At 41.2% G+C, this 25,320-nt stretch overlaps 1 protein-coding gene across 1 annotated transcript in view; it reads right to left on the bottom strand.

Moving 5' to 3' along the window:
* LRP8 (LDL receptor related protein 8) overlaps nt 1-25,320 on the bottom strand; it is a 197,408-nt gene that overhangs the window by 41,300 nt on the left and 130,788 nt on the right. The window contains exon 4 of the mRNA XM_059821665.1: nt 2,584-2,712. Coding sequence (XP_059677648.1) covers nt 2,584-2,712 — 129 coding nt within the window. The remainder of the gene's footprint in view (nt 1-2,583; nt 2,713-25,320) is intronic.

Genomic DNA, 25,320 nt, shown 5'->3' on the forward strand with positions numbered 1-25,320 from the left:
AACATCATTAGCTTAAAGGACACAGGACCAGGGGTCTAAGCACATCACCAACTTATCACATCATAATAACTTATTCCTTAGGAATTGTTCATGCACACGCACTTAATTCCACGTGAAACACAAGGCAACATAAGGCAACCTATGCCTTTTCTGTGCGAGCCAACCCAACTGGAACTATGCCGCACAGGCTCAGCGCAAGCACAGTAACCTCTTACCATTACCCCTGGACCTCTGAGTCATGTGCAATATGGCACAGAGCTGCTTTGAAAAACTTTGTGTCTAATCTGTAGTTAATTGAATTAGTGAGTCGCATCAAACCTGCACACCGAGCTTCATACACAACAAGCTGCACACTGGGTTTCATTAGCAAGAGTGAGGCCAGCAGGTGGAGGGAAGTGGTTATTCCCCTCTAGCTGGTACTTGTTAGGCCATATCTGAAATACTATGTCCAGGTTTGTGCCACCCTGACAGTACAGGAACGGCATTTGCAACCTGGAGAAGGTCCAGTGGAAGTCCAGCAAGACAGTTATGGTGCTGGCACACAGGATATAGAAGGAGGGGCTGAGGGAAATGGGTTTGGTTAACCTGGAGAAGGTTAGAGGGAGATCGTACTGCAATTTTCCAGTATCTAAAGGGGTGATACAGTGAAGCTGGAGGCCAACTCTTCTCAGAAGGGCACAGCAAAAGGAGAAGAGGCAATGGACACAAGTTGTGACAAAGGAAAAAGTAAAAAATGACAAAGGAAAAATATTTTTACAATTAATAGATAAACACCGGAACAGGTTGCTTAGACAGTAGAATCTTTGGTAAGACTAAATTTTGTTCGATAAAGCTGACTGCAAAGAAATACATTTATCCACAGGGTTTTACTCAAAACCACAAAACGTTCACATAAAACATATTTCATTACACAACTCCAATAAAAAATATAATGCGGATTATGACCTGGCTAGGTATTAGAGCCCAAAATTCGGTTTTCAAATTAAGAAACATCAATGCGTGCTTGCATGTAATCATTCAACCCTTTCACCAGTAATCTGGAAGTAAAAATAGCATTGCTGATACCACTCGCTACACCAGAAATATTGATAGATGGGTGAATAACTACACGGAGCATGAGACAGCTTCTTAATAGCCTAGGATCATTTGCACACAGAGAATTTAATAACGACAAACAAGAGTTATACAAGAACAGTATTAGAAAGGTGATTTTACTTCTGCACAGACTGGTAAGACTGATATTCCCTAAGTTCTGGTGGTCTGTATAAAGAGAAAGTTGGAAAATCAGCTGGGATACCAACGGGAGCCACAAAAATGAGTCAAGCATTCATTCAAAAGAAAATACTTGACAACAAGAAGCATAAAGAACTAAATATGTTTAGTCTATCAAAAAGACAGTTTGAGAAATGGCTTGATTACACAGTGTAGGAGTTTTCACAGAGGGAAAACACTGTTAAAGAGCTCTTTCATTCAGCAGAGAAAGGCCTAATAAAAGGCAATGGCCATTTAGGGACTGAATTTAAAACTGTTGCAGTAAATAGTATATCATTCTCTCTCTGTCCAGTGAAACCAACAAGCTATTAATAAAGAAATGTCCAGGCCTATCTATTATATCCCAGCAGAAGCTAGCCTTAGTCTATAGGGCTACACTCTGCAGGAGGAAGGACATGGTGGTAAGCTGCTGAGCTATCACAGAGGGAGGTTTGAACAGAATCACAGAATCACTAAGGTTGGAAAAGACCTGTAAGATCATCAAGTCCAACCATTACAAAAAAAAAAACCAAACCAAACAAACAAAAAAACCCCACCATACACACAAACACCCCCACCCCCGAAAACCACCACACAAAAAAAACCCCACCCACATCACACAGCACCATGCCCATCAAGCCACGTCCCACAATGCCACATCCACACGCTCCTTGAATACCTCCAGGGAGGGTGACTCCACTACCTCCCTGGGCAGTCTATTCCACTGTGTTACCACTCTCTCAGTAAAGAACTTTTTCCTAATATCCAGTCTAAACCTCCCCTGGTGCAACTTGAGGCCATTTCCTCTAGTCCTGTCACTTGTCACTTGGGAGAAGAGACCAGCACCCACCTCTCTGCAACCTCCTTTCAGGTAGTTGTAGAGAGCGATGAGGTCTCCCCTCAGCCTCCTCTTCTCCAGGCTAAACAACCCCAGTTCCCTCAGCCGCTCCTCATAAGACTTGTGTTCCAGACCCCTCACCAGCTTCGTTGCCCTTCTCTGGACAACATTGTTATTTAAGTCCTTAGCACATCATTTAGGTATTAGCCCTGATAATCATGTTCCAAACTGACTAACTATATTCTGCTACAGTAGTAAAAGAATACTTAATTCTCCATAGAGTTCACTTTATATTCTCCAACCAGCTCTAACTGGAGAATACTTTTTTCCTCGCTTTTTCTAAAATTTGCTACTTAGCATTGCAAATGTAGACTGGATGAATTTGTTGGCAGGAAAAGTCATCCCTTTACATGTAATTTGTAATAGTCACTCTAGGACTTTTATAGTCCTAAAGGGAGATGCTGCATACATATTAAAGTATTACTCTAACTCACCAGGAGTGCAACCAGACTCATCAATACCACTTTCACAATCCTTCTGCCCATCACATCTCCAGGATGACGGGATACATTTGTTGCTTGAGTCTCCACAGCTAATTTTTTCAGCTGGACATACTTGCTTGGCTGGAAGAATAAAATAAAGAAAAAACCACAAGTTAAACATAGTTCTAGACATTGCTAACATCGTTTGCACTTTTAAAGTTACTTTTATTTTGTATGGCTCAATCCTGAGACATATTGTAATGATTTTGAGCTATGGCTGCTTACATGTCCCATATGTGTTCCCCCCCTAAAAATACTTTTACATTAAAAAAAAAAAAGGGGGTGGGGGAGCAAAAAAAGCGCCACTGTTTATTTCAACAAAATCCCAGAAACTTAACTTTAAATTCAAGGGAATTAGGAGGGAGGAACAGAAATCAGATTCATAGGCAACTTCTCCTACCTAGCACTTCCTTGCAGGCAGGCTCTTGCTTCTGGGCATCCCAGTGACAAAGCCCCATTGCTTTTTACACACTCTTGGGGCCTGGTAGCCCTTTCCCACCTTCTCCTTGCTATCTCAGCCTATGCATGGGCTACAAGTGCCCAGCTTTGTGCTGCAACTTTCATCTCTGCAATACGCTGCTGCCTCTTGAACCAGGTCTCCTTGCACAGGCTTCCCCAGAAACAAGGACCTTTCTGTCCTTCCAGCCTGTGCCTGACCCAGCCAATCCTTCCAGGAACATAACTGTAAAGGAGCATGCAAATAAAACACATACCACCCCTCACTTTCAAGCTTAACTCAACCAAAATGAACTGACAGAGTTGCTTCAACAGATCAACAGGGATTTCAACTAAGAACCTAGGGCTGGTTGAAGGACTGGCGGAAGGACTGGAATACTCAGTGTGAGTAATGCTCAATACAGCAACAGCACTCCCTGTTTGTGGCTGCCTCAAACCCCCAATACGCTGTGCTTTTGCTATTAAAACACTAGCATCCTGCACACAGCAGCAGTAGTACTGGACAAACTACTCTGAAAATACTCCCTCAAATTAAGTCAGGAAAAACGAATTGCCTAATTTTAGTATAAGGGTTTACTTATACTTAGTACAAGGGTTTCTAAATTTAATGACCTAGGCAGATTATGGTCAGTAAACCTGGGGAAAAAGTGGCAAGTACAAGCATGAACTCACACATGTTAAACAAACGTAACTGAAACTACTTAAATTAAAGGTGACTGTGATCTAAGAAATGAAGACACAGGAAGACGCACAGAAGCATAACCCCCAGTACATGCAAGAACACAGCTATGAAAAAAAAATCTGCCAAATTTATCTGGAACCAAGTAAGCTGTGAAGCTTGTTCTCTTATAACTATTTTGCATTGCCAAAATTACTTTTTTTTTTTTCATACTGGTGTAAAGAGCAACAGATCTACATTTATTGTGACAAGGCTGCTCGAATGCATAATGTTCCACAGTTTAAACAATCGTTTAGTATTCTGGAATCATCATCCAGTTTGGCAGGATTTGCTTATTAAACAGACCAATTTCTCTCTTCAAAAAATTACATGTTATCAAATAGTTCTTCCATTGGTATTAATGATGATAACTCTATATACAGCTGCAGGTCTACTGAAAAGGGAGGAACCTAAATTCTGAATTAAAACTATTTTTTATGTTACCCTCCCCTGATAAAGGTATTTATGCAAAGTCAATCAGCTTCTGAAGTACTGAGCAAGACAGGATGAAAATTATACCTCTCCCTTTCCATCTGCACAAGAAGGCTGCAGAGGGGCATCTTACAGCCCCAAAGCATCAATCAGCCACTTAGAAAGCAGTGCCATTTAATCCCAGGATTTCTCTGTCTTAGCACCTTGAAGTGCAATAAGAAGCAGTTTATAGACACTGTGGGCAACCAGTATATCAAGAAAAATTAGGTCCTGCCACAGACAGACAGTTAATAACAGATGTAATGAAGTTTTATAACCCTGAGGCAAAAGCACTTTTGTTGAAATTTGCTCACTGCACACCTAAATAACATTTATGAATGTTGCATGATCTACAGAGTTAGGGAAAAAAGGGATCCTTACTTAGACTTTTTCATTATTTTACCAGCAGGTCAGTAATAAAAATTGCCTGACATTGGAAAGGCTCCACAACAACACTCCACCAGGATCAACACGTCTGCCAGCTCAGATCGGTGCCCTGCCACAGGCCGGGACCCTTGTCCTGGATTTTCCTTTCGCTTCTGGTCCCTCCAAGCTGCAGGTTTATAATGCACAACTGCAGGGACGCTCAGTGCCGCTGAGCACTCGCATCCTTCCACAGAAGCCAGACAGCACGTCTGAAAACCAGGTCACTTGCCAACTGTGCAAAATGGCGTCAAAGAGGGTGCTTGCCCTCACCCTCGGGGAAGCTGGCATGCCTCACCGTGGCCGAGCAGCTCCGGACACCATCCCCACAGCTGTATGCCAGGGCACACCATCCTTAAACATACCCAAATAATTCATGGATACAGAAGGAAAAACAAATTCTGTGGCAGCTGACTGGCAACCAGCAGCCCCCTCAAACAAGAAAAAAATGGAGCTAAAATGGTCTATTTGGCCTAGAAGCATCACAGCCCCTCAGCACAGAGGGCTCGCACCCCAAAAATATCACTTCTGACGGCCTTACCCAGCACTCACATGCATAGGGGTGAGTCTGGGGAACGCTGTGTGGAAAAATAAAAAATGTGCAGTCAAGTCACTATAACTTTTTTTTTTTAAACTCTGTACCGAACCACACAAGGACTGCAGACTGCACTCTGGCAGGAGGAACCTGCAGGGGACAGGGAGGGAAGGTGCCGGAGGCCTCACCTCACTGCCATCTGTCCCTCTGAGGAGAAAGGTGGCAACTCTGAGGAGAGGACAGCAACTTCTGGGAAAGGGACAAGGACGGCCACAGGCCACGCGTATGAGGCAGCACGGGAGGCCGGGGGACACCAGAGAGGGGCACAACACCTGGCTGCAGGGAAGTGACCCCAACAGCAGCGCTGGCCTTTTCTTCCAAGGGACCCGCCAAGCAGCATCGGCAAAAACAGGGCTTTTTGCCACAAATACCGTACAGAGGAATGATGTGACTGGGGTCTCCAGCAACGACCTGGGCTTTGCATTCCTCCACCAAGGCCTCCAAAGCCTCTCAGCTCTGAGGTGCGCAGCTCCACGGCCACCGGAACCCAGCTGCGCCCTCCAAAATGCCTTCACCACCAAGTGCTGGCTGCTGGGTAGCCGCTTCAGAGGGCCAGGCAGGGAGCTTGCTGCTGGGGCAAGGAGGTCCCAGCGTCCCCTACCCCGCACACGGCTGTGCAAGACAGAGCACTCGCGCCCTACTGAGCCCCTCTTCTCCCCCCCATTCAATTCAAGGTCGGGCCCTGGGATGAGGTTTGCTTCTAGGCTGTCCCATGCTCTACACCAAGTTTTTACCATAAACACACACATGCTTAGAATACATGAGATAAAAAATAACTTTCCTCACTAGATTTATTACTCCAAATAGATTTCCATGCTTTTGTACTTTGGAAGTTTGTCTCCTGCCTCCATTTGTGCAGTGCATTCCAGAACAAGGTTTGCATTGGACTGGCGTACTGGGAAAACTGGGAGACCAGAGAAAGTCACAGAGTCATTTGTTAATCAGGTTATTGGTCCACATCCCAAAGAAATTGTTCTAGTTTTTCTTGCTATGGTGACGGAAAGGAAAATTTGTTTTGATGACAAGTAGGACCAACTTTTTCATCCTCGTAGTAAATCTCCATCGAGAACTAAGTGGGTCAAGACAGGTGAGAACACTTTCCACATACAATTATATTTCACCTTCTTCAAAATCAGGTAAAATGGTATCATAACACAGTGGAATCATTAACCAGCAAAAAGGTTACTTATTGGTCACAGTTTAAGTATGGGCATTACTTTTGCTTGGCTGCTGTGGGCAGATGCTTAATAGCTTTGGGAAGCTGAAAGGTTTGGAAAGGTAGGGACAGAAGACTCCTAGTTATGGAAAGCAATCTCTGTGTTAATCATCTTGCTGACAGAGTAATTACAGACATTTAAAAAAATGTAAATCAAAGCTTGAACTTGCAGGGATGCAGCAACAGAAGCTGCTGTTGGTCACAGTTCATCAAATCTCTGTGTTCCAGTGGTTTCTGCAACCAAGCAATCATTGCATGGAAGCCAACAACCCGTAAGCACTGGCAGATAACAGATAGGGGATCTTGCATAAAACTCAGAGCAAGATTTTGATGAAAATACTTCTGCATTATTTCAGCTAGTTGGGTTCCCCCCCCCCCCAATGCTGCAGCAGTGCAAGTGGACTCAATGGTGTTGTCCACGCTAAGAAACAGGCTTTTAGCAACTGCAATCCAGATGTAGTGTTTCTGTTCCTGCAGACTGCTTACACAAACCCAGGCCTTTTGGGCTTACATGACCAAAATGTTTACTTCCTACTTTCCTCCTCATGCACCCAGAAAGGAAAGGGTTAGCGCTGTACGTGACAGTGAGTGCTCTTACCCTGGATATAGTCTGGACCAACGCAAGTTATAGCAAGATCTGCCTTTTCAGAAAAGCACCATTAAACAACTTGGTTGAAATGTCAGACACATCAAGACCAATTTATCACAATGAACTGCAAATGCCAAGGATGGACAACAATGCTTTATTTATAAGGAGACAAGAGCAAAGAAGACAAGAAGGTTCCCATTTACTCACTACCACCAATGCCACATTCTTCTTTTTCTTTACAGGAGGCTACAAAGTCTTTCAGAGAACCATAGAGCCTAACTGGCGCCCCACTGTTTGCTTCCTCTTGTGCCACTGCTGTGCTTTTCAGGCTCCGGACATCATGTATATTCAAGAAAGCCCAAGAAAACAGAATTGATTTACTTTCAGAAGACCATTTGTCAGGTTCTCACCAAACAGGTACTCTAAGAGCATACACAAAATGTAATTAAGCAGCTTCTACTGGTGGGAAACCCACAAGACTTTTCATCACTAGACTGAAAAGAACGCCCGTTGTGGAAATACATCATCTTACAGGTCTGAAGAGTTTCTCTCTCTGCTGAAATAACTCCCTATCCTCTCCAGACTGCCCCCTCTGTTTTTCCCAGGTTCTTCAGAAGAAAAATCCCCACCTGAAACTTCATTCTGCAACAGAGAAAATACCATGCTGAAATAGTTTAATTCATTTGTGACATGCCAAAAAATTGTTCCTGTTCAACTTCCACTACCACCTTTATTATGAAACTTAAAATTCCTACCTCCCTCTTTCCTCCAGCAATGGTTTAGTTGTCAGCTTTTTTTTTTTTCTTTTTTTAAAAGGAATGTTTTTTAACAAGGACCTCCTCTCCTCAAATCTTCTTTTGTCATAGCTGGCAGTCCTATCTCAGAGATGTACCAAGACAAAATAAATGTTAATACCTGCCCACGTACAGGACTAGTACCTCTGTGTTTCCAGCCAAAACAAGCACAATTGTTAAATGAGCAACTGTTCAGAAGAGAGGAAGGGAGTTGACAGGTAGAGAATTTTTAGGGAAATTCAGAACTCAGAGTTCCCAATTCCTGGAGATTCGCAATTCAGAAAAACACCTCAGACACAAGTTTGCAAATATATATATACACACACGACTATATATGTATATATGTGCGTGTGCATAGATATATGAAGGTATATCCCAGTCTATACTCACTACTGACTTACATCTGATACTTCCCCATTGAAGTATTTAGGGTGCATAAGAAACACATTTCAAAATCCATCTTGTGACTTAAATTACTATCATAGCTGAAGGTGTGTCTGCACTGGTATCTTCCTTCCCTTGCCTCTTCTCCCACCTCAGCATGGGTGCTAGGAACACTGGCTTCTAGCCTATTCACCCACTAGTTCACTCCGTTGCTGTTGCCTTAGTTTACTTCACTAAAGAGTGTTATATAATCGTATTTGTTATATTTAGTTAATCTCCCTTATCTCCTCCTTGTGCCAAGCTGAGTCCAAACCAAACAATATCAAACAAGAGCCTCATTTACGATGAGAAGTGTTTGCGTGGGGACAGCAGAATCCATGGTGGATATGTCTCAAGAATTTCTTTAGTCACAGTGTGTGTGCTCTGTACACCAATGCCACACAGGAACTCCCTTGAACCCACAGCTTCGCTGGGTGCCTGCATTTAGATCTGTCTTTGTGTATTGCTAAAACGTAGAACACATTATGGGGAATGTTAATCAAAGAATTGTTTCCACAAAGGTTAGGATTCTGCAGTGAACTTCCCCTTTTGTCATGTAAAGCAACACGCTGTATGAGCATCAGGCTGCTGGCATCACAAGCTTTACGTGAACTTGCAACTTCTAAAGTCGGTGCAACTGCATCCAGTAGCAATATTTTGTTTGCTCACCATATCTGTATTATGCATACACTTCAGATCACTGAGAAAATAAAGGCAACTTTACATTTCCAGCTGAAATCAGCCCAGGCCAAAACGAATATCATGATTAGTGGCTTAAGTGAATTAAGATTACAGCACTCGGAAACTTGGAATGAGACCAAACCACCACCACAATTGATGCCTTTGTTGACAGAGGAGGCTGACCCATCCATCTGCTAGCATAGGATGGTCTGTTCAGGTCAGAATTGGGCCATGCTGACAACACTGATTCCCAGGACCTGGGAACTTGGACTGCTGCTATCTGACTCTACCTTTCTGAGTATGTAAGAACGTACTTATGTGCAATAACCTTTGTGGGAGCATGCAAAGGCAGAGAAATAGTGAAAATGTAGCCTTTCTGCACAAAGTGATAATTAACTTCTGGCCATTACCTTTAAACTTCGAATATAAATTACTGTAAGTGACTCAAAAGACAGATTAGGAAAGGCTACTAAGAAACTATACCATGAAGGTTAAGTAATCACATCATAAACAGCATTAACAGTCGATATATCTGATAAAAAGTTAGATTCTGTGGTGTGATTTGTTTGACGGTGACTTATGTTCAGAAGTTCCCAGGAGAATGGAAAAGGATTTACACAGATTTAACTCCACTGCACTGCACAGTACAGCCTTAAGTCCATTCTTGCGTGCTTGTTAAGAAAGGCTTCTTTACAACAGCATGGGGTAGGAGTCTTCGATGAGTCTCCAACTCCTTCTCTGCCTAGAAACTGGAGGGATAAAATAAGCTTAGCATACCAAAGGTTCAGCACATCTAAAATAGATAGCGTGTACCTTGCTTTTGTGCAGATTACGACACTGGTGATGTGATTATCACCTCTGAGATCAGAGTGAAATAATCAGGAATTCAAAATCCCAGGATTAATCCTCGTTACTGAAATATAGCCTGTCAGAATAAAAGTGAGGTAGCTTTTATAGGAAAAGAATGTTTCTAACACAGACACTACAAACAACCTCAATGAAGAAAATAATTCTCAGGGGTAGTGCCAGTAGTTTTAATAGGTAATATAAACTGTATTTGAGCACAGTGTAAAGAGGTAAGATATTTCTATAGTACGCTGAAAAGACAAATGACATCAGGTTTTACAGTATAACTAAGCTTCATGTCCCACAACTTGAGTCATCTGCATGGGTCAGGACGGGATTCTTTACCCAAGTTCAGAGCTATCCTGGCACACTTACGTTGTGCCAGAATACTGAATACTGGCACAGCTCAAGATAGCATGCTGGACAGAAAGAACTAGTACTCTTGGGCTTCCAAGCTTCTTAAGATTCCTGATTGCTGCATCTTCCTTACTCATTTTAAAAATCAAAACTACCAAACTTGGATAAGAAAAGCATTTCCTTCCCTCAGTCAGACTGGCAGGACTTCAGCTGATTTTGTCTTTCTGTAAACATAGCAAATGCTCACTTCCTGCAATCATCTGAGCATGCGTCACCTAATTAATTTTATAGCTTTGCAAGTTACTGTTTTGATGGCACTTCTGTCCTCTACCTGATATACCCAACAAGCCCTGCTGCCGAGAACTAAAGTCGTTTAACCCGGATCACTTGGCTCATTTCGGGTAAATCCAAGTCAATGTTAATGGCCCATGGCAGACAGGAGGTCAAACTGGATGATTTCATTATCCTCCTTGGCCTCAAACTACAGGAAACTTGTGATACTTTCAGTAGGAGTCAGGAAGCTTTTTAATTGTTTTTAACTTATCCTCATGGTCATACTTTCTAAAGTTTCAGAATTTACAAACTAAGATCAGATGTTTAACAACAGTCAGGATATAGGTTGTTGAGTCTCATTAAATTCCTTGTTTTCTTTTTTTAACTATCCAGCACTTGTAAAATGACAGTGTTTTAGTGGTGTCTGTACCATACGCAGTGACCTTCCCCCACTGTCAAGTCTGGTTGAGCACAGAGAGACCAGTTTCTAAGAGATCACGACAGGTTTTTAAACTATGAGAAAGATCTACATGATACAATAAGGATTTTCTGCTCCCAGACAAACCACGTTTCATTATCTGCCATTACACCCACGAGAATCCAAGAACATACTGTAAAGGCTCATTCCCTCCAGCAGCTTTTAAGCTCAAGCAACTTGTTACAAAAACGTTCCCTTGCCAGGGGACACTTAATACCTCCGCACAGAGGGTTAGCAATTCCTCAGTGAGGTCAGTCCTTGGACTGTCTTGGCCTCTGTACTCCACCTAGCTCATTCAGCCCAGCTTCTTATGATCAATAGTACTTAGATGTCTCTTAGACATTAGTTAAATGTCTGTAAGCATTGATTTGGTCAGAGATGCACGAATCCTTTAATAAACTTGAATGAGACATAACATAATCCAGGGATTCCAAACCTGACTACCATTTTATACAGATTCTGGACAATAGTAACACACAAAACAACTGCGACCACCACCTACTTGTGGCATGATGGCGCTAGAAGGTGTTGATCCTGTTGCAGAGCTGAGCATGAAGGATAAGACTCCCCATGGCAAGGCAGAAGAGGTATACAACAGAAACAAGGTTGGTGTACTCCAACTCAATCTGAGTAAAACATTGTTATAGTGTGTGTAGCCATGTGAGATACCATGAACCTCTTGCCACCTCTAAATGCTAAGGAGTTTTATATATTTCCTGATACCACAGCCATATGGTCACTAGAAACATTTACTCAGATTAATCCAGAGAATAAATTAATACAGTTCTGTAATGACAGGCAAGTGCCTAGCTTAATCACTATGAAGCACAGCCCTCACTGTTTAGGGGAACAAAAAGGGGATTTTGACAAATTGAAGTCTGTGGCCATCTCCCAACTTTTCCCCCTACTTCTACCAACTTTGGCCCTTTGCATGTCTTCTCTGTGGATGAGACAAATCCATGATTTACCCTGGACTTAAAATGGAGAAATGTTCAAGCACACAGGGAAAAATCCTGGCCCAAGAAATTCACTGCTGACTTCAACTGAATCAGGAATCAAGTCACAGATCCTGTTGAGAATTTGCCAAAACGGGTCCAGCAACTGCTCCATCCCAGCTAGTATCCCGGAGGCCAACATTAAATATGGAAACCAATCAAAATATATCCTTGCCAATTGTGACATTTACTTCCTTGTATTAAGTCACAAAAGTATATTACTGCTACAGTGATTTTTAAGAGGGGAATAGCTATACAGAAGGTTTAGTTTTGTACTTTTATCAGCAGCAGTCATAAGGCAGACTAGCTCTTTTAAACTCAAGCAGGATAAAACCTTAACTTCTACCTGCTTACAGGAAGAGTTCAAGGTACTCGATTTAAATCAGCATAGAAGTAGCCTCTGTTGGTATTTATGGGTAAAAACCCACAATTTCAGAGACTTCAAGCAGGCTGGTGCTACACATGCCACCGAAGCCCATCACGCAGCTAAGCAGGAGGAATGGGCACAGAGTGAGAGTGGCTGGATGCTTCATCCTGCCCCGCTGAAACCCTAACATGGTCCCTCCTAAAACCACCAGATCTTCTTGCCCTTCTCTCTGCTCCACCTCTAAGCCAGTGCAGAACTTGTCTTCAAGAGGAATTGTGACACTAAGACGTTGTTCAGGCTACTGAAAACCTGAGTTTCCATATTAGAGTTCTTCAGATCATTTTGCACTACTTTAAAATTTTATTTTCCCTTCACGGATGAGCATCTCTGATCTCAGGGATCAGCTGGTCATGCCCTTAGCTTGGCACAGAGGAAAGGAGAGAAGATACTAGTAATAAACACAGGGAAAAACTTAAGACAAAGTCAGAAACGAGAATAGCTGAAGAACCACCTGTTCTTGGTGTACCTAAAGCAGCAATGTGCACTGATGATCTCAAACAGTTTAATAATTTAATAAACTGACAGTTTTGACTTTGTTAGTTAGCAAATACATAGACCTGTTAGCAAAATCCAGGACTCAGTTCTCCTTAGAGATAGTTTTCTAATAGCAAAGCTATTAAATGCTCCCTTTCGTGAGAGGCATTTTTCATGCTCAATCCAAAAAAAGCAAAGATTAAACAAATCCAACAAAGAAATGGCTTTGTTTAAGAAGGTCAGTTAAAATACTCCCCTTTTTTCATCCTGAACATAATGTCTTCTTTAAACTCTATTATTTTTAGAGCTAGTTTGAGAGTGAGTGATGTACAACATTGTCCTGTCAAACCTCCCATCCCACCACTGTCTACATCAATAATTACCCTGTCAGTCTGTGCACACATTGCCACTTGTAATGCAGTTCAGCCTCCCCTCCTTTTTGCATTAACAGGCATGGGTGAGGTCAGGAAAAAAAAGGGGAAGGAAAAAAAAAAGAAAAAAAGGAATTTGCCTTTCCTATAGTCCAGAAATCAGATTGAACTCCAATCTTTGGCACAGTTGAGAGCAGAGCTGTTTCTCAACACAGATCTTCTACCTCTGCTTATATCCAGGGATGCCTACCGTGAAAACCTAAGTCTGGCTGCAGACAGCCTTAGAAATCTATCATGATACACTGTGTTGCCCTATGATTAGTGATGCATGATGCTTTCAAGGCAATTGTGATTCAGGCAAGCCTTAGGAGAATAAGGCACTCAAAGGTAACAGCTGACCCAGCACAGACTGGTAGCAACGTAGCTGGGAATCAGCGAAGTTCAAACACGACATGCTACGGGAAGAAAGAAGTGTCAAGGAAGAAATGAGAGTCAGGAGGTTAAGGCGGCACAAGCTAGGCATGAATGGAAGTCAGCTAATTAACCCTGAGAAATGCAACTTTTGAAAGGAAAACTTGTTCACTGCCCTAGATCAGTGATGCCGAAGCCTTGTGGGCAAATAGATTTTTGAACAACTTTCAAACTTTCTCACGCAGCCACACAGCTGACAAATTGATGCATTTAGCTGCTGAATACAGCTCTCAGGGCCTACGATGGCCTTGCTGAGCAAAGGTGCACAGCTGGGGAATGACTGCCTTAGCCTTCCTCCACCGAAGTGTGACTTACTGCAAGTCTTTTGTCATCTATTCAGGTATCATCCTGGCCGTGTCAGCCGGGTGCCTAAGTAACACAGCCTAATTCCCATTACCTGGGCATCCCATGGGCACACCAGACCCAACTCTGTAGCCTTGACTCATGAAGCCTGTCCCTCATGGCCTGACTTAGCAGAGACTGCCGAAAGAGCTACTCTCTACAGAGACGCAGGTAATAACTATATTCTCCTGATCTGTAGTAATACAGTAGTGCTGCTTCCTTTATTCCTCTGCTTTTGGTCTAAACACATTACAGCTTTATTAACATCAACCTTCTTCACTAAAGATTCACTGATAAAATACTCCAGATTGCAGCACACAATAAATCAATCATACCTCTCCATGTGATTTGTAACTCAGCAGTTTGAAAGCATCTTGGAAAAATTTCTGCAGAGATACTTTTAGACAAGAGACACATTTACTTTTTATTGCATCAAACGTTATTTGACTGCTTTTGGTTTACAGATACAAATGATGGAGAGTTTTCTAGAATCTCTTCAAATCTGTGGCACTGTGACCCTGAACTGTTAAAAATTAGTTCCTAAAAAGAATCCAGTCTTTTCACTAGCAGTAATCTTGCTTAGTACAAGCCTACCAACCACAATCACCTTGGTCACTTGTCAAATTCTCATACAAGCATCTGAGCACAGCACCAGGACCGATTTATACATTTCTCTTCCCATATATTAATTTCTAGAATTCCCCGTAATAAGCATACCAGAGTGCTCCATTCCTATTACAGCAAATCTGGACACAAATTCCAGAAGAAGGTTTATTTCATACACATTCTGGCACATGTAAGCTCTCGACTTCTCCACTTCTTTCGAAGGAAATTAATGCTCAACTCAAAATTAGGTTTTCAAGCACGATTTAAAAAACAGTTCACCAGACTATATCACACAATTAACAAAAATCAGTTACCAGATGTCAGTCTGAACTTGAAGACAGAAAAAATATCTTATTTTTTAAGTACCAAAAGTATTTTACAAAAATCACTTAAGTTAGAGAAATGCCTCTGCAAAGGTGGCTCTTTTACGGGGCCAATACACAGACTGGAGTTGGGAGTACTAAACAGATCAAAGCAAACATCCAGAATGGTACTGGGATGAACCCAGTGGCCAGCTACCTTGGTAAAAGGGGTGTTGTGGGAACAAAAGATACAAAAAAAGCTGTAATGATCCTCACAGTAAGTGGCTATACATCATGACCATTTAGCAACCACATAAGCCAAGAAATATGTGGGGCCAACTTCCATCTCCAGTTCTTCCCAGAAAACCCCACTTCCACCAAGGCAACAGGAGAGTACTTAGCCTGTAAACTGAGATGTAAAATAATATATATATAAACTGGCAGATAACAGATATGTAAACTGTATTATATAAGTTTTCCTATGTCAGTTCCTGTCTCTCACTCTTATCACTTAAGCAATAACTAGGAAATTGTCAGATATTCTAGTACTATCCTGAAGATAAGCGTAGTTTGATATCTGATGAACTCCTAATGAATATACTGTTAATTGCATAACCTTCCTTCGGTACAGTAACTTTTCTGTTCATCAAGGGCATGGATTAAACAGCTTCTCTGCTTTAGAGCATCCTTGTAATTAATAATATATTCTTCCCACTTCTAAATATAACCTATAATGAGATGCTTTAAAGAATCCAAGCTGCACCTTTCACCAAGCACTTTTGATCAGAAGAAAACAAGCCAGAGTTTGTTCAGACAACGGAGCCTGCTTTAACTATGACTGTCAGCTTCCCAGCAGGCCCAATCCCAAAAGGCAGCAAGCCTGCTTCAAGCAGGTCACGGCAGCAAAACCTGACACAGCAGAAAACACCTTCCTCTATCTAAAACATAGTGTCTGTCTATCTCTGGGGATATTCTGTGCAGATCAGAGATGAAAAGAAGTATATGTAGATATATTAGATATAGATACTATATGTAAGATAGTATACATAGATATCTATTAGATAACTTCTGCTCAGTGAAGAATAATTAACTCCATGAAAACTCTGCCATCAATCTGCCTGTCAGGCAGTAAGCTAATACACTGTGCAAAATCTCACCAATTACATTTTCCATCCACGTGACACGTCCCCTCTCAGAGGTTTCTCCTGGTTTCCATTTGTTGAGGAAAGACAGATGTCCAAGGATCACAGAACAGAAAAAAGGTTTCTTGATACCTATGACTGTCTTTGGAGATCTACGAATGATGATCTATGGTTGGGGAGGAGGAAGGAGAGTGGCCCTCCCCTACCCATGAACAAACTATTTTCCCTTAACTGACCAAAGCTATTTTTGCTATGCAAATTCTTTCCCAGTGATCTGGATACCCAAATAATTCCCAGATGGAGTACCTCCCAGTGGCAGAGCTTACTGTGGCTTGCAGCAACTGGGCAAAAGAGAACTTCCCATGTTTAAAGCTACAGAATTAGCTGAACATTTGCACAGCAAAACGTTGTCACTTCTACATCAACACCCCATTTAAATGACAGTATATCTTTAAGACAGGTATCTATTTTGATTTAAAGCCTTCAGTTGGTAAAAATTTCTGGACAAGTGAGTCCACTTGTTTATTTACCGCTACTGTTAAGAGCTCTATCTTATCTCTAGCTCTAGTCCTTATTTCTAGTTCTATTACGTATTTTTGGCTTCTGCTCACTGGATCAAATTACGCTGATTCTTGCTAAGCTAAAGAAACAACTGTGTGATGAAACCTCTTCTGTAAGGAGACAGGTGTAAATTGATAAAGGCTACTCTCAACCCTCTCTTCAATAAATCAAATACCTTCTAATAAAGCATATTTTCCAACTCTATAATCATGTGAGCCTTGTAAGATTGTTCACAACCCTTTGTCTAATAACCATTCCACTTTATAGCAGCTACCCATGTCTTTTACCACCTCTCAGTCACCTGTTCTTCAATGTGTTTAACATGGCCTCTAATTATTCCAAAAACTACATTTTTTATAACCTTTATGCTCAGATCACATATCACAAAATACACATAGTAGCTTATTAACACACACAGTATCTTATTAACAAGGTCATGGTTCAATCAAGAAACATTGAAAAGTGAGACAACTCCTTTTTTCCCTAACATGTTAACACAGATTTGTTTTTTTAATCTTGAGGTATTATATTCCATTATCAGCCTTTCCATAGTTTTGTCCAAGACTAAGAGCATGACCAGCACATACAGCTCTTGGAGCTGAACTGTGTATTGTTGTAGCAGTTAGGAACTCAAGTCTTGACTGCAGACCTCCTACAGCAGGTTCTGTACCCTGCGCTGTTTAACCTTTTGAACTACCATGAAAATACCAGCTTTTACTAACTTTCTGAAACTTCCACCAATGTTCCAACATCCGTAAAAAAAAAAGTAATAAAAGTTTAAAAAAATAAAAAAACAAAGTACAGATCAGAAAATTCACTGGCTGTGTCTTTCAACGAGAGTTTGCCAGTTCTTCTGTTTCAAAACCACAACATTTAATAGCTGCTGTTCAGTAGCAAGCATGTTGTTCAATGTGCAAATGTATCTTCTTCCTCCTCTTTCTGAGCAGAAATTAGAAATACTCTTAGTATTTTCTCATTTTCTGCCACTGCAGCTTACTGTTTCACTCTCATTGACCAGTATCACACTATACGGATTTGCTTTACATACAGCTAAAGAATTCCTTACAATCCTTAAAATACCTGGCCATAAACTCTTCATGCATACTTCTGGCTTTCCTTATTCAATGTCTTTATTATCCAACTACCTCTTGTACCTAGACTGTAATTATTTCAACTTTCAGTATTATAGGTTCTTATGGTGATTTCCTGTGGAAACAAAGGTTCCATAAACCATTAAAAAAGCCCCAAGAATCTATTTCTCTGCCCCCACAAACTCTAAATGTAGAGGCCAAATCAAAGAAAATAACAAGATGATAAGAAGTCTCAAGGAGAGCTCCTGTAAGGTCAGTGAAAATACATGACTGGGCAGAACAAAAGGCTGTCATGTAAGCTCAACCTATATTGGAAGACAAAGAATCCATGCAGAAGGAAACTGGGGAAAAGTTTTAACTAGAATTCTTACCCTCTTATGCACCAAAAAGTCAATCAAGCCCAGGACATAAATGAACAGGGAGGGGGGTGGGGTGGGGGGAAAATCAAATTTCCCTAGTTCTGGTGCTCCTGAAGCTATTTGCTAATCCAGTGACTGAATTATCTTTACTTGCAAGAATCCGACCCACATAGCAAGGGGAGAAAAAGCTAATAGAAATATGGTACAATGCACTGGTTCTTAAGGGCTGGTACATGGCTTTTTAACTTCTTCAGCAGAAAGACATTCTTTCCGTCCTAGTGTAACTAAAGAGGTAGAATAGATCTCTGAGACACAGTTCTGTGGCCTGTATAGTAGGGAAGATTACATTTGGTCCAGATAAAGTAATTTTTATGACTTTCAAGTTGAAAGTATACCTCATTTCCTATGCAGGTCAGCTATAATTTCCCATGCAGCCACCTAAGACTTGAGGGAGTCTGTCAGAACTTTAAATAACTGGCTGCCCTTGCAGTGCCTAACCTTTCCAAAACCGTCTCTGACAATGAGGCAGAGTTGTCTTTATGTAGATTTTTCCACCTGCCAACTGCAGGAGAGAAGACACACAGAGCTCAAGGGGAAAGGGTCTAGCAGACTGCAAGAGCTTCGCTGTTAAGACTCAAAGCACCTGCCCAGCCCTGCTTCACACTAAAGACAAGAGTAGCAAGAAGCCACCATCCCTGTCTGCTAACATCAAGGACATGGGGTGACTGGCAGGCACATGCGCACCTTCCATTAATCATCCTACGCCTTACAGAAAGGGCAGCTATACCGCTGTGAGTCAGCTCCTCGGCAGCATGGGCATCTGTGCCATCTTCCCCGAAGAAAACAGATGCCAGCCTGCTAATCTGCTTTTAGAAGAGGGAAAGAATAGCCTGGCAGAGATTTTGATCTGTGTCACGATTACAGTCTAGTCCTGCAGCACCACACACTTCTGATGATCCCAGGCTGGAGTAAGTAAAAAAAGGCTGAGCTGAACCAGTATAACCTTCAAAATAACCCCCTAAAAAGCAACCGAAGTATGAAAACTGTCTGAATACCTAAAGAATTCTTTATTCTGTTGGGTTCAAAAACCCCCCACAATACAAAACAAGGGTAGCCATGTGAAATCAGCAAAATCAAATATCCATTTCTTACTGTTTGAAATCACCCCAATATCCTGATTAGCTATGACTGGAGAAGTGTGCTCATAACAATGTACAAATGTATTAATTCATTACATCAGCCTTTTCAATAAAGGTAACGCTGTGAGGCCCCACAAAAGAATAAAGCCAGCCTACAAGTTGCTCCAGCATCCAAATTCCAGCCCTATTTTGAAATAGTGCCTAGTCTCAACAAACCAGGGTATACAGAAAAATCAAATGCAAATTCTGTGAGCATATTCAAGAAGAGGATATAACACGCTCTTGTTGACTTTTAATCAACAGAACAACCTGACTTGCTCTGTCCAGTCTCTCTGCTGTCTTAAGGCCCAGTTCATAATATGGTGTTAGCTGACAAAACCTACACACTACACGATGTGCAGGAGCTCCAGGCACAGCAAATATTTTTTAAAAGACAGATTCGTGCACCCATGTATTGCATGTATTGGCATGTGTCACCCATGGCTACCATAACTGTGCACTGAATCATCGCAGTCAAGGACTGCATGCTACTGTTCCTGCTTCTCCTCTCAAACCTCTCCATTCTCTCCATCCAGTCAGTTTTGACCTCTGAAGATCTCTGGGATTTGGGAAAGTGGTTAAGTAATTACAGTACAGAGGAAGTAAGTCAGCACATGTGCGGGTCTGAACTATCAAAATTTTTCCTTTGGCTCAGCAGGAGAGAAAATGTGTCTTGAAAGCCAGAAACATCAGCCCTAGTTCTCATAATATTTGATGAGCAGATAGGGATGTATTCACTCCTTCTGGGACATATGTTATACAACAGCTTCCAGTGGCAGCTGCTTTACAGTCTTTGGAAAAAAACACTTCTTCCAAGCCAGGACCATGGGAGATGAATAAAAAAATCCAAGTGAAGGAGAAAAATATGCAGAATTGTTGTTAGGCTATGAAAAGGTAAGAACTGATTCCACAATTGTGAAGTTCCTGATTTTGCATAACTATTGAACACACTTTTCTCAGGAACCTGAATCCCAGCCTTATTTTTTTTTTTTTTTAATTCTTTTGCATAATTTTAGAGAACTGTCCTCCATTTATTATGTGTAACAGGGATTACTTTTTCATTTAGTTTAAATTCGCCTTTTCTAAACATCATTCTATAGCTTCAAGCTATTTCCTTTTAAAATGTTTTCACAGTGGTTATCTCCCTGGTATTTAGAAATCACCACAACTAATTCCTTATAGCTTCTTAAACATGCTAAAAGAAAAGGACTTTGATTTATGTTACTAAATGCAGTCACATCACAGGCTGTCTCCTGAAGCCAACCTTTAAAAACAGTAATAAATATTTTATACCATATGATGAAAATATGATGGGCTCCCATCTCAAAGAAAAGAGTCACACACATGGAAACTCCTTGCTCATTAGCACGTGAAAAGAAACTGTAATGCAGGACTTAGACATGTGTGTGTATATAAGTTAGTATGCATAAGCACAATGCCATGGCCACTACTGGATAAACAGAAAAATCTTGCACATTAGGACTCAAATTGTGCTCAGAATTCAGGCCACCGGTGATCTGAAGCCACCAACAGTTTAGATCTGTTACTTTTTCCGTTTTTTCATTGCAACTATCATTTAAAAGGATAGTTCTGCATTTCAAATAAAACAAGGTGTAATGTTTACACCAGCACAATCTGGCAATGAAAGGAAGGAAAAAGAAGAATAATCAAAATTCTGCTTTTACTCCATAATCCTTACATACAATACTGCTTAAAAATTTCTCCTTAAACCTTCACAACCAAGATTACTGGCTCAAGAAAAGTAACAAGGAATAGTTAGTTCAAAACACACTAAACAATGGAGTGTGACTGGTAGTGAGACAATGTCATACTTCTATTCTGCCATAATGTGCTGATTTCTAGACAACTCAAAACTCTATGCTCCCAGTCCAACAGCAGCTGAAAGTAGCAACAGGGACCTTTAAATTTCAGGACAATAAAGTCCAGCTACAGCATGCATTAGAACAGCAAGATGCAAAATCTAAGAGTACATATGGAAGGGGTGATCTATGCCTGAAGGCTACACAGATTCAAAACTTCCACTTTTTAAAAAAAAAAAACCCAAACCACAAAAAAACCCACATCAAAAAACAAACAACTTTCACATGGATGGTTTTGAAGAAGTTGCTTAAGCTCAGTTTTTATCAGAGCCTGTGCATCTCACCGCCCTCGCTAAACTACTGATGCATGTACACATGATATTAAAGCATGGACATGGCCAGATGCCCCCCTTCCCACTAGCACTACAGAAGTAAAGTCTGCAAAAGAAATTCCTTCCTATAAGCCATTAATTTAGGGCATTCAGCTTAGAAGAAACTGCCTACACTGAAATATCCAAAAAAAGTGCATTTAAAAAATGGTTATCTTTTTCAAAGGCCTCAGCTCAGACCCTACAGATATTTCCTTGTACACTTCCGAAAGTCTAGGCTTTACCCCTTGACTTCACTTCTTAGAAAATAAATTTAAAAAAATACCTTACTAAAGAGGCGTGAAGAAAATGTAAGTAAGGGACTGTGAAAGAGCAATGTTCAACTTAAAATGTCCCCATGTTCTCAACTTTTACTCAGTTAATAATAAAAAAACTGGCAAGAAATTAGACCAAGAAGAGTACTGAAGAGCTTTTAACCCCATGGTAAAATCGAATCACAGTTCATAGCCTTACTATTAACTGGTGCCTATCAAAGGGGAATATAGTCAGACTTACTCCAACCACCTAGTAAGATACAGTGGCACCACTGTGAGCAGCTTTGACAAAATTACACCACTCCGTTTTTTTGGTGACACTTGAATCACTTCACTCACCTATGGTCCCATGCAAGGCAGCAACAGAGCCAGAACTCAGGCCAGGTTTCTTGACTGCCAGACCTGCATCTCAACAGCTTTCCTGAGCAATGTCACGTAAGTCCCCTGAGAAATAGGTACTGCTACCTTTATTTCCTACCACTACCTCAGTGTGGAAAGCAGAAGCAGCTGTGCTCCACCACTGGCACCAGTTTCACCCTCCTACCTTAACAGCTGCTCACCCTGCCCTTTGCACAGAGCACCCTCTCAAACCCCTTGCTCATGCTCTTTCTCTTCCTCAAACCCACCCTCACAGGCTACTTTTGCCAAATTTGTAATAATGTTGTTAATAGAATTATGTTTCTATGTGTCTATTACATACCTATATATATAAGGGTAACAGTCAAGCCATGCTTGGCCTCAGATGAGGGACCCTTTGACCTTACTACTATAATCTTTGTTTCACTCCTCCTGCTATTTCTCTGTTTCATTAGTCTTCTTGCTTTACTTGAGTCTGTTCTCATAAAACCCACTCTGCAAGCCCCCACGTGAGTAACTTCACCGCAGCCGTAAGTTCTGTGCTAGAAGGCAGCTGCAGAGGCCTGGGCAGAACGCCGCTGCCTTCAGCAATGCTCTGTTGCAAACACCATTACCTAATTACACAGGAAACAGTGAATGCTACTGCAGGACCCATGTTTGAGCTGCTTTTCTGAAGCACCCTCACGCACCTCTTGGTGCTGAAATAACCACTGAGTTTAATCGTTGTTTGTAAAGTACTTGGTGGTTATCGGATAGAAGCACAATATAGAAGGGGTTTGCAGTAGAGCAGTTAAGTGCAAAACGGATTTTAAAATGTGATTTTAAAGTTGACAATTTTTCTTTAATCCCTTTAAAGCAGTTTATTTTGCTGTCTGGCTTGGATATAATGGATCAGGAACTGTTTCTCTGAGTTTCACATCAGATAAGCAGTTAGGTAATTATAGAAACAGAATGGAACTTTAATTATAAAAAAACCCCATAGATTGTTCTATTGTGATCTTCCACAGCATTGCTGTTTCTTATAAATGAACATATTGTGCAAGCTGGGAAGAAACCATTGATTAAAATAATCAAAAGACCTACTAGAAACTTAGACATGTTTTCCCTTTGTGAAAAAACTAAACATTGTATCTGAGGGGTTGAGATATTTGAATAACCTCTTGCAAAGCTCACTTTAATTTTTTCTCACAGATTAATTTAATTAAATCTATTCTTACAGGATCGTTTGGGTTTTTTTTTATTTTTACATAGACTATATGAAAGCTTGGTGTACTCTGATAAATCCAGAAGATTAGAAAATTTTACCAATAGCTTTTTATCTTGATTTCCTACCAGTCATTTTCAGCTGAAGCAACTTGTTTGACTAACATGCTGTTTCCAACCATGCCACCAATCAAACGCTTTTAGAAGTGAAACATCAGTAGTTGCACTTACAGATACCTGATAAGCAGAGCAACTTTTCAGTTCCTGCTCTGAAAAGCTGGAGTATCATTAAACACATGGTCAAAGAGGTCAATCATAGGGAGGAGTCCATAATTGGAGTTATCTGCCAGGTCAGGCTACTAACAGAATAGTCACCACTTTTTCGGCAGACACCTGAGTTTCGTCAGCAGAGCGGGTGCTCTGCAGTTGATACCAGCCCACGACAGCCACATATGTACCAATATTTCAGGGGAGATCAGGTCCAGTGGATGCAGTGTACTTCTGCAGGTGCTCAAGAGTATGAATGAATTGGGGGTTCATGTACAAGTGCACATGTGCGTGCTGGCTCCTTCCCTTTCTTTCTCTGGCTAATCAAGAAGCAATTCCGTACCCCAGGCACTAGGAAGAAGTAGTGCTCACAGACCACACACTGGGCTCCATCGAGAGCCTGGTGGTTACAAACAGCGATGAAGAAAACACAGCCTCTTCAGAAGTCTCTCAACTGTGGCTGAGAGTCCAGCACACACCCGTGGGGCTCCTGAGCCTCTGTATCAGCAGCTGCTCTTTCATTTTCCCTCTTCCCAGGCTCATTTTCTTTTTCTCTTTCACAGAGATTACTCCAATTCTAATCAAAACAGGGAGGAAAAAGCCCCACAGAACATTAAGGGGACAAAATTATACAAAGGATAAAGGAGTTGAGTAGCATTGAGACCATGGCCATTTGTAAAAGAGATTATGGTCACAAAAAAGTGCTTCTTATCAATAGGGAAAATAAACACACAAAAGGTCCCTAGATGAGCAAACATAATGAAACCTGCCAAGATAAGTGATAAAAATTATGGAAAGAAGAGTTATACAGGTCTCCAGGAAACTGCCAGAATTCATTGTAAAACACTTTTTCCTGCTACCTGAAGTCTGCAGCTATTTTAATCCAAATGAAAAGCTTGCCTAAATACGCTGCAACACTGGTATTTCATCTTGTATCTGCCATTATGGTATCTTCTCTCTGTTCTGTCAAAGGATTGAGTATACCAAACAGCATCCAGGACTTTTTAAAAATTCATACTGTAGAGGAAAAATTGAGTTCAGTGTCACACTCCATGTTAAGCCATCTCCAGCACCCACCACAGCTGAAAGGAAGCCATCCTGCACCACTGCTGGTAACATCTGCATGGCCACGAAGAGGCAATTGCTGCATCAAGATCTGAGCTCACACCAAGTGAAGACGCTGGTTTTTCACACTAAGGTAACAACTCTTCTAAGTTGTTAAAGGTATTAACAAATGAATTCCTCCTCAAAGGGACCAACAGAACATAATAACAGAATATAATAATTCAGTAGGCAAACATAGACTTAATTTCTAGTATGTCCTCACTCTTATACATGCAAAAGAAAGCAAGTCTGAAAAGGCCCTGTTGCTATTAAATAATGGTGTTTCTTATCTCAGAGGGAACATTTAATCTTTTATATACATACAAAGGAACCCCCACCTGTTTGCTTTTTCAGAGGATGGAACAGGCAACTTAGATGGCAATCTTAATTGAATGTGTTCAGGCTGTTGCACAATAGTGGCATGTAGACCTGTGGCTGAGACAAAAAGGCTTTCCCCTACCACCTACACCCTTACTTCATTACAAATATCCCTGCAGGTTCACACAACTCAGCTCCAAGTCTGACTCTTGCAACATGTCTAGAGGCAGGAATTGAAGCAGAAACATATAAATTCTAGCAGAATTCAGTACGTTAATTGCTATTTCTCATTCACATTCTATACAGGGCCAATATACCTGCTGAAAGGCTTGAACAGC

This window comes from Gavia stellata, chromosome 10 (genome assembly GCF_030936135.1).
Source record: "Gavia stellata isolate bGavSte3 chromosome 10, bGavSte3.hap2, whole genome shotgun sequence".
Lineage (NCBI taxonomy): Eukaryota > Metazoa > Chordata > Aves > Gaviiformes > Gaviidae > Gavia > Gavia stellata.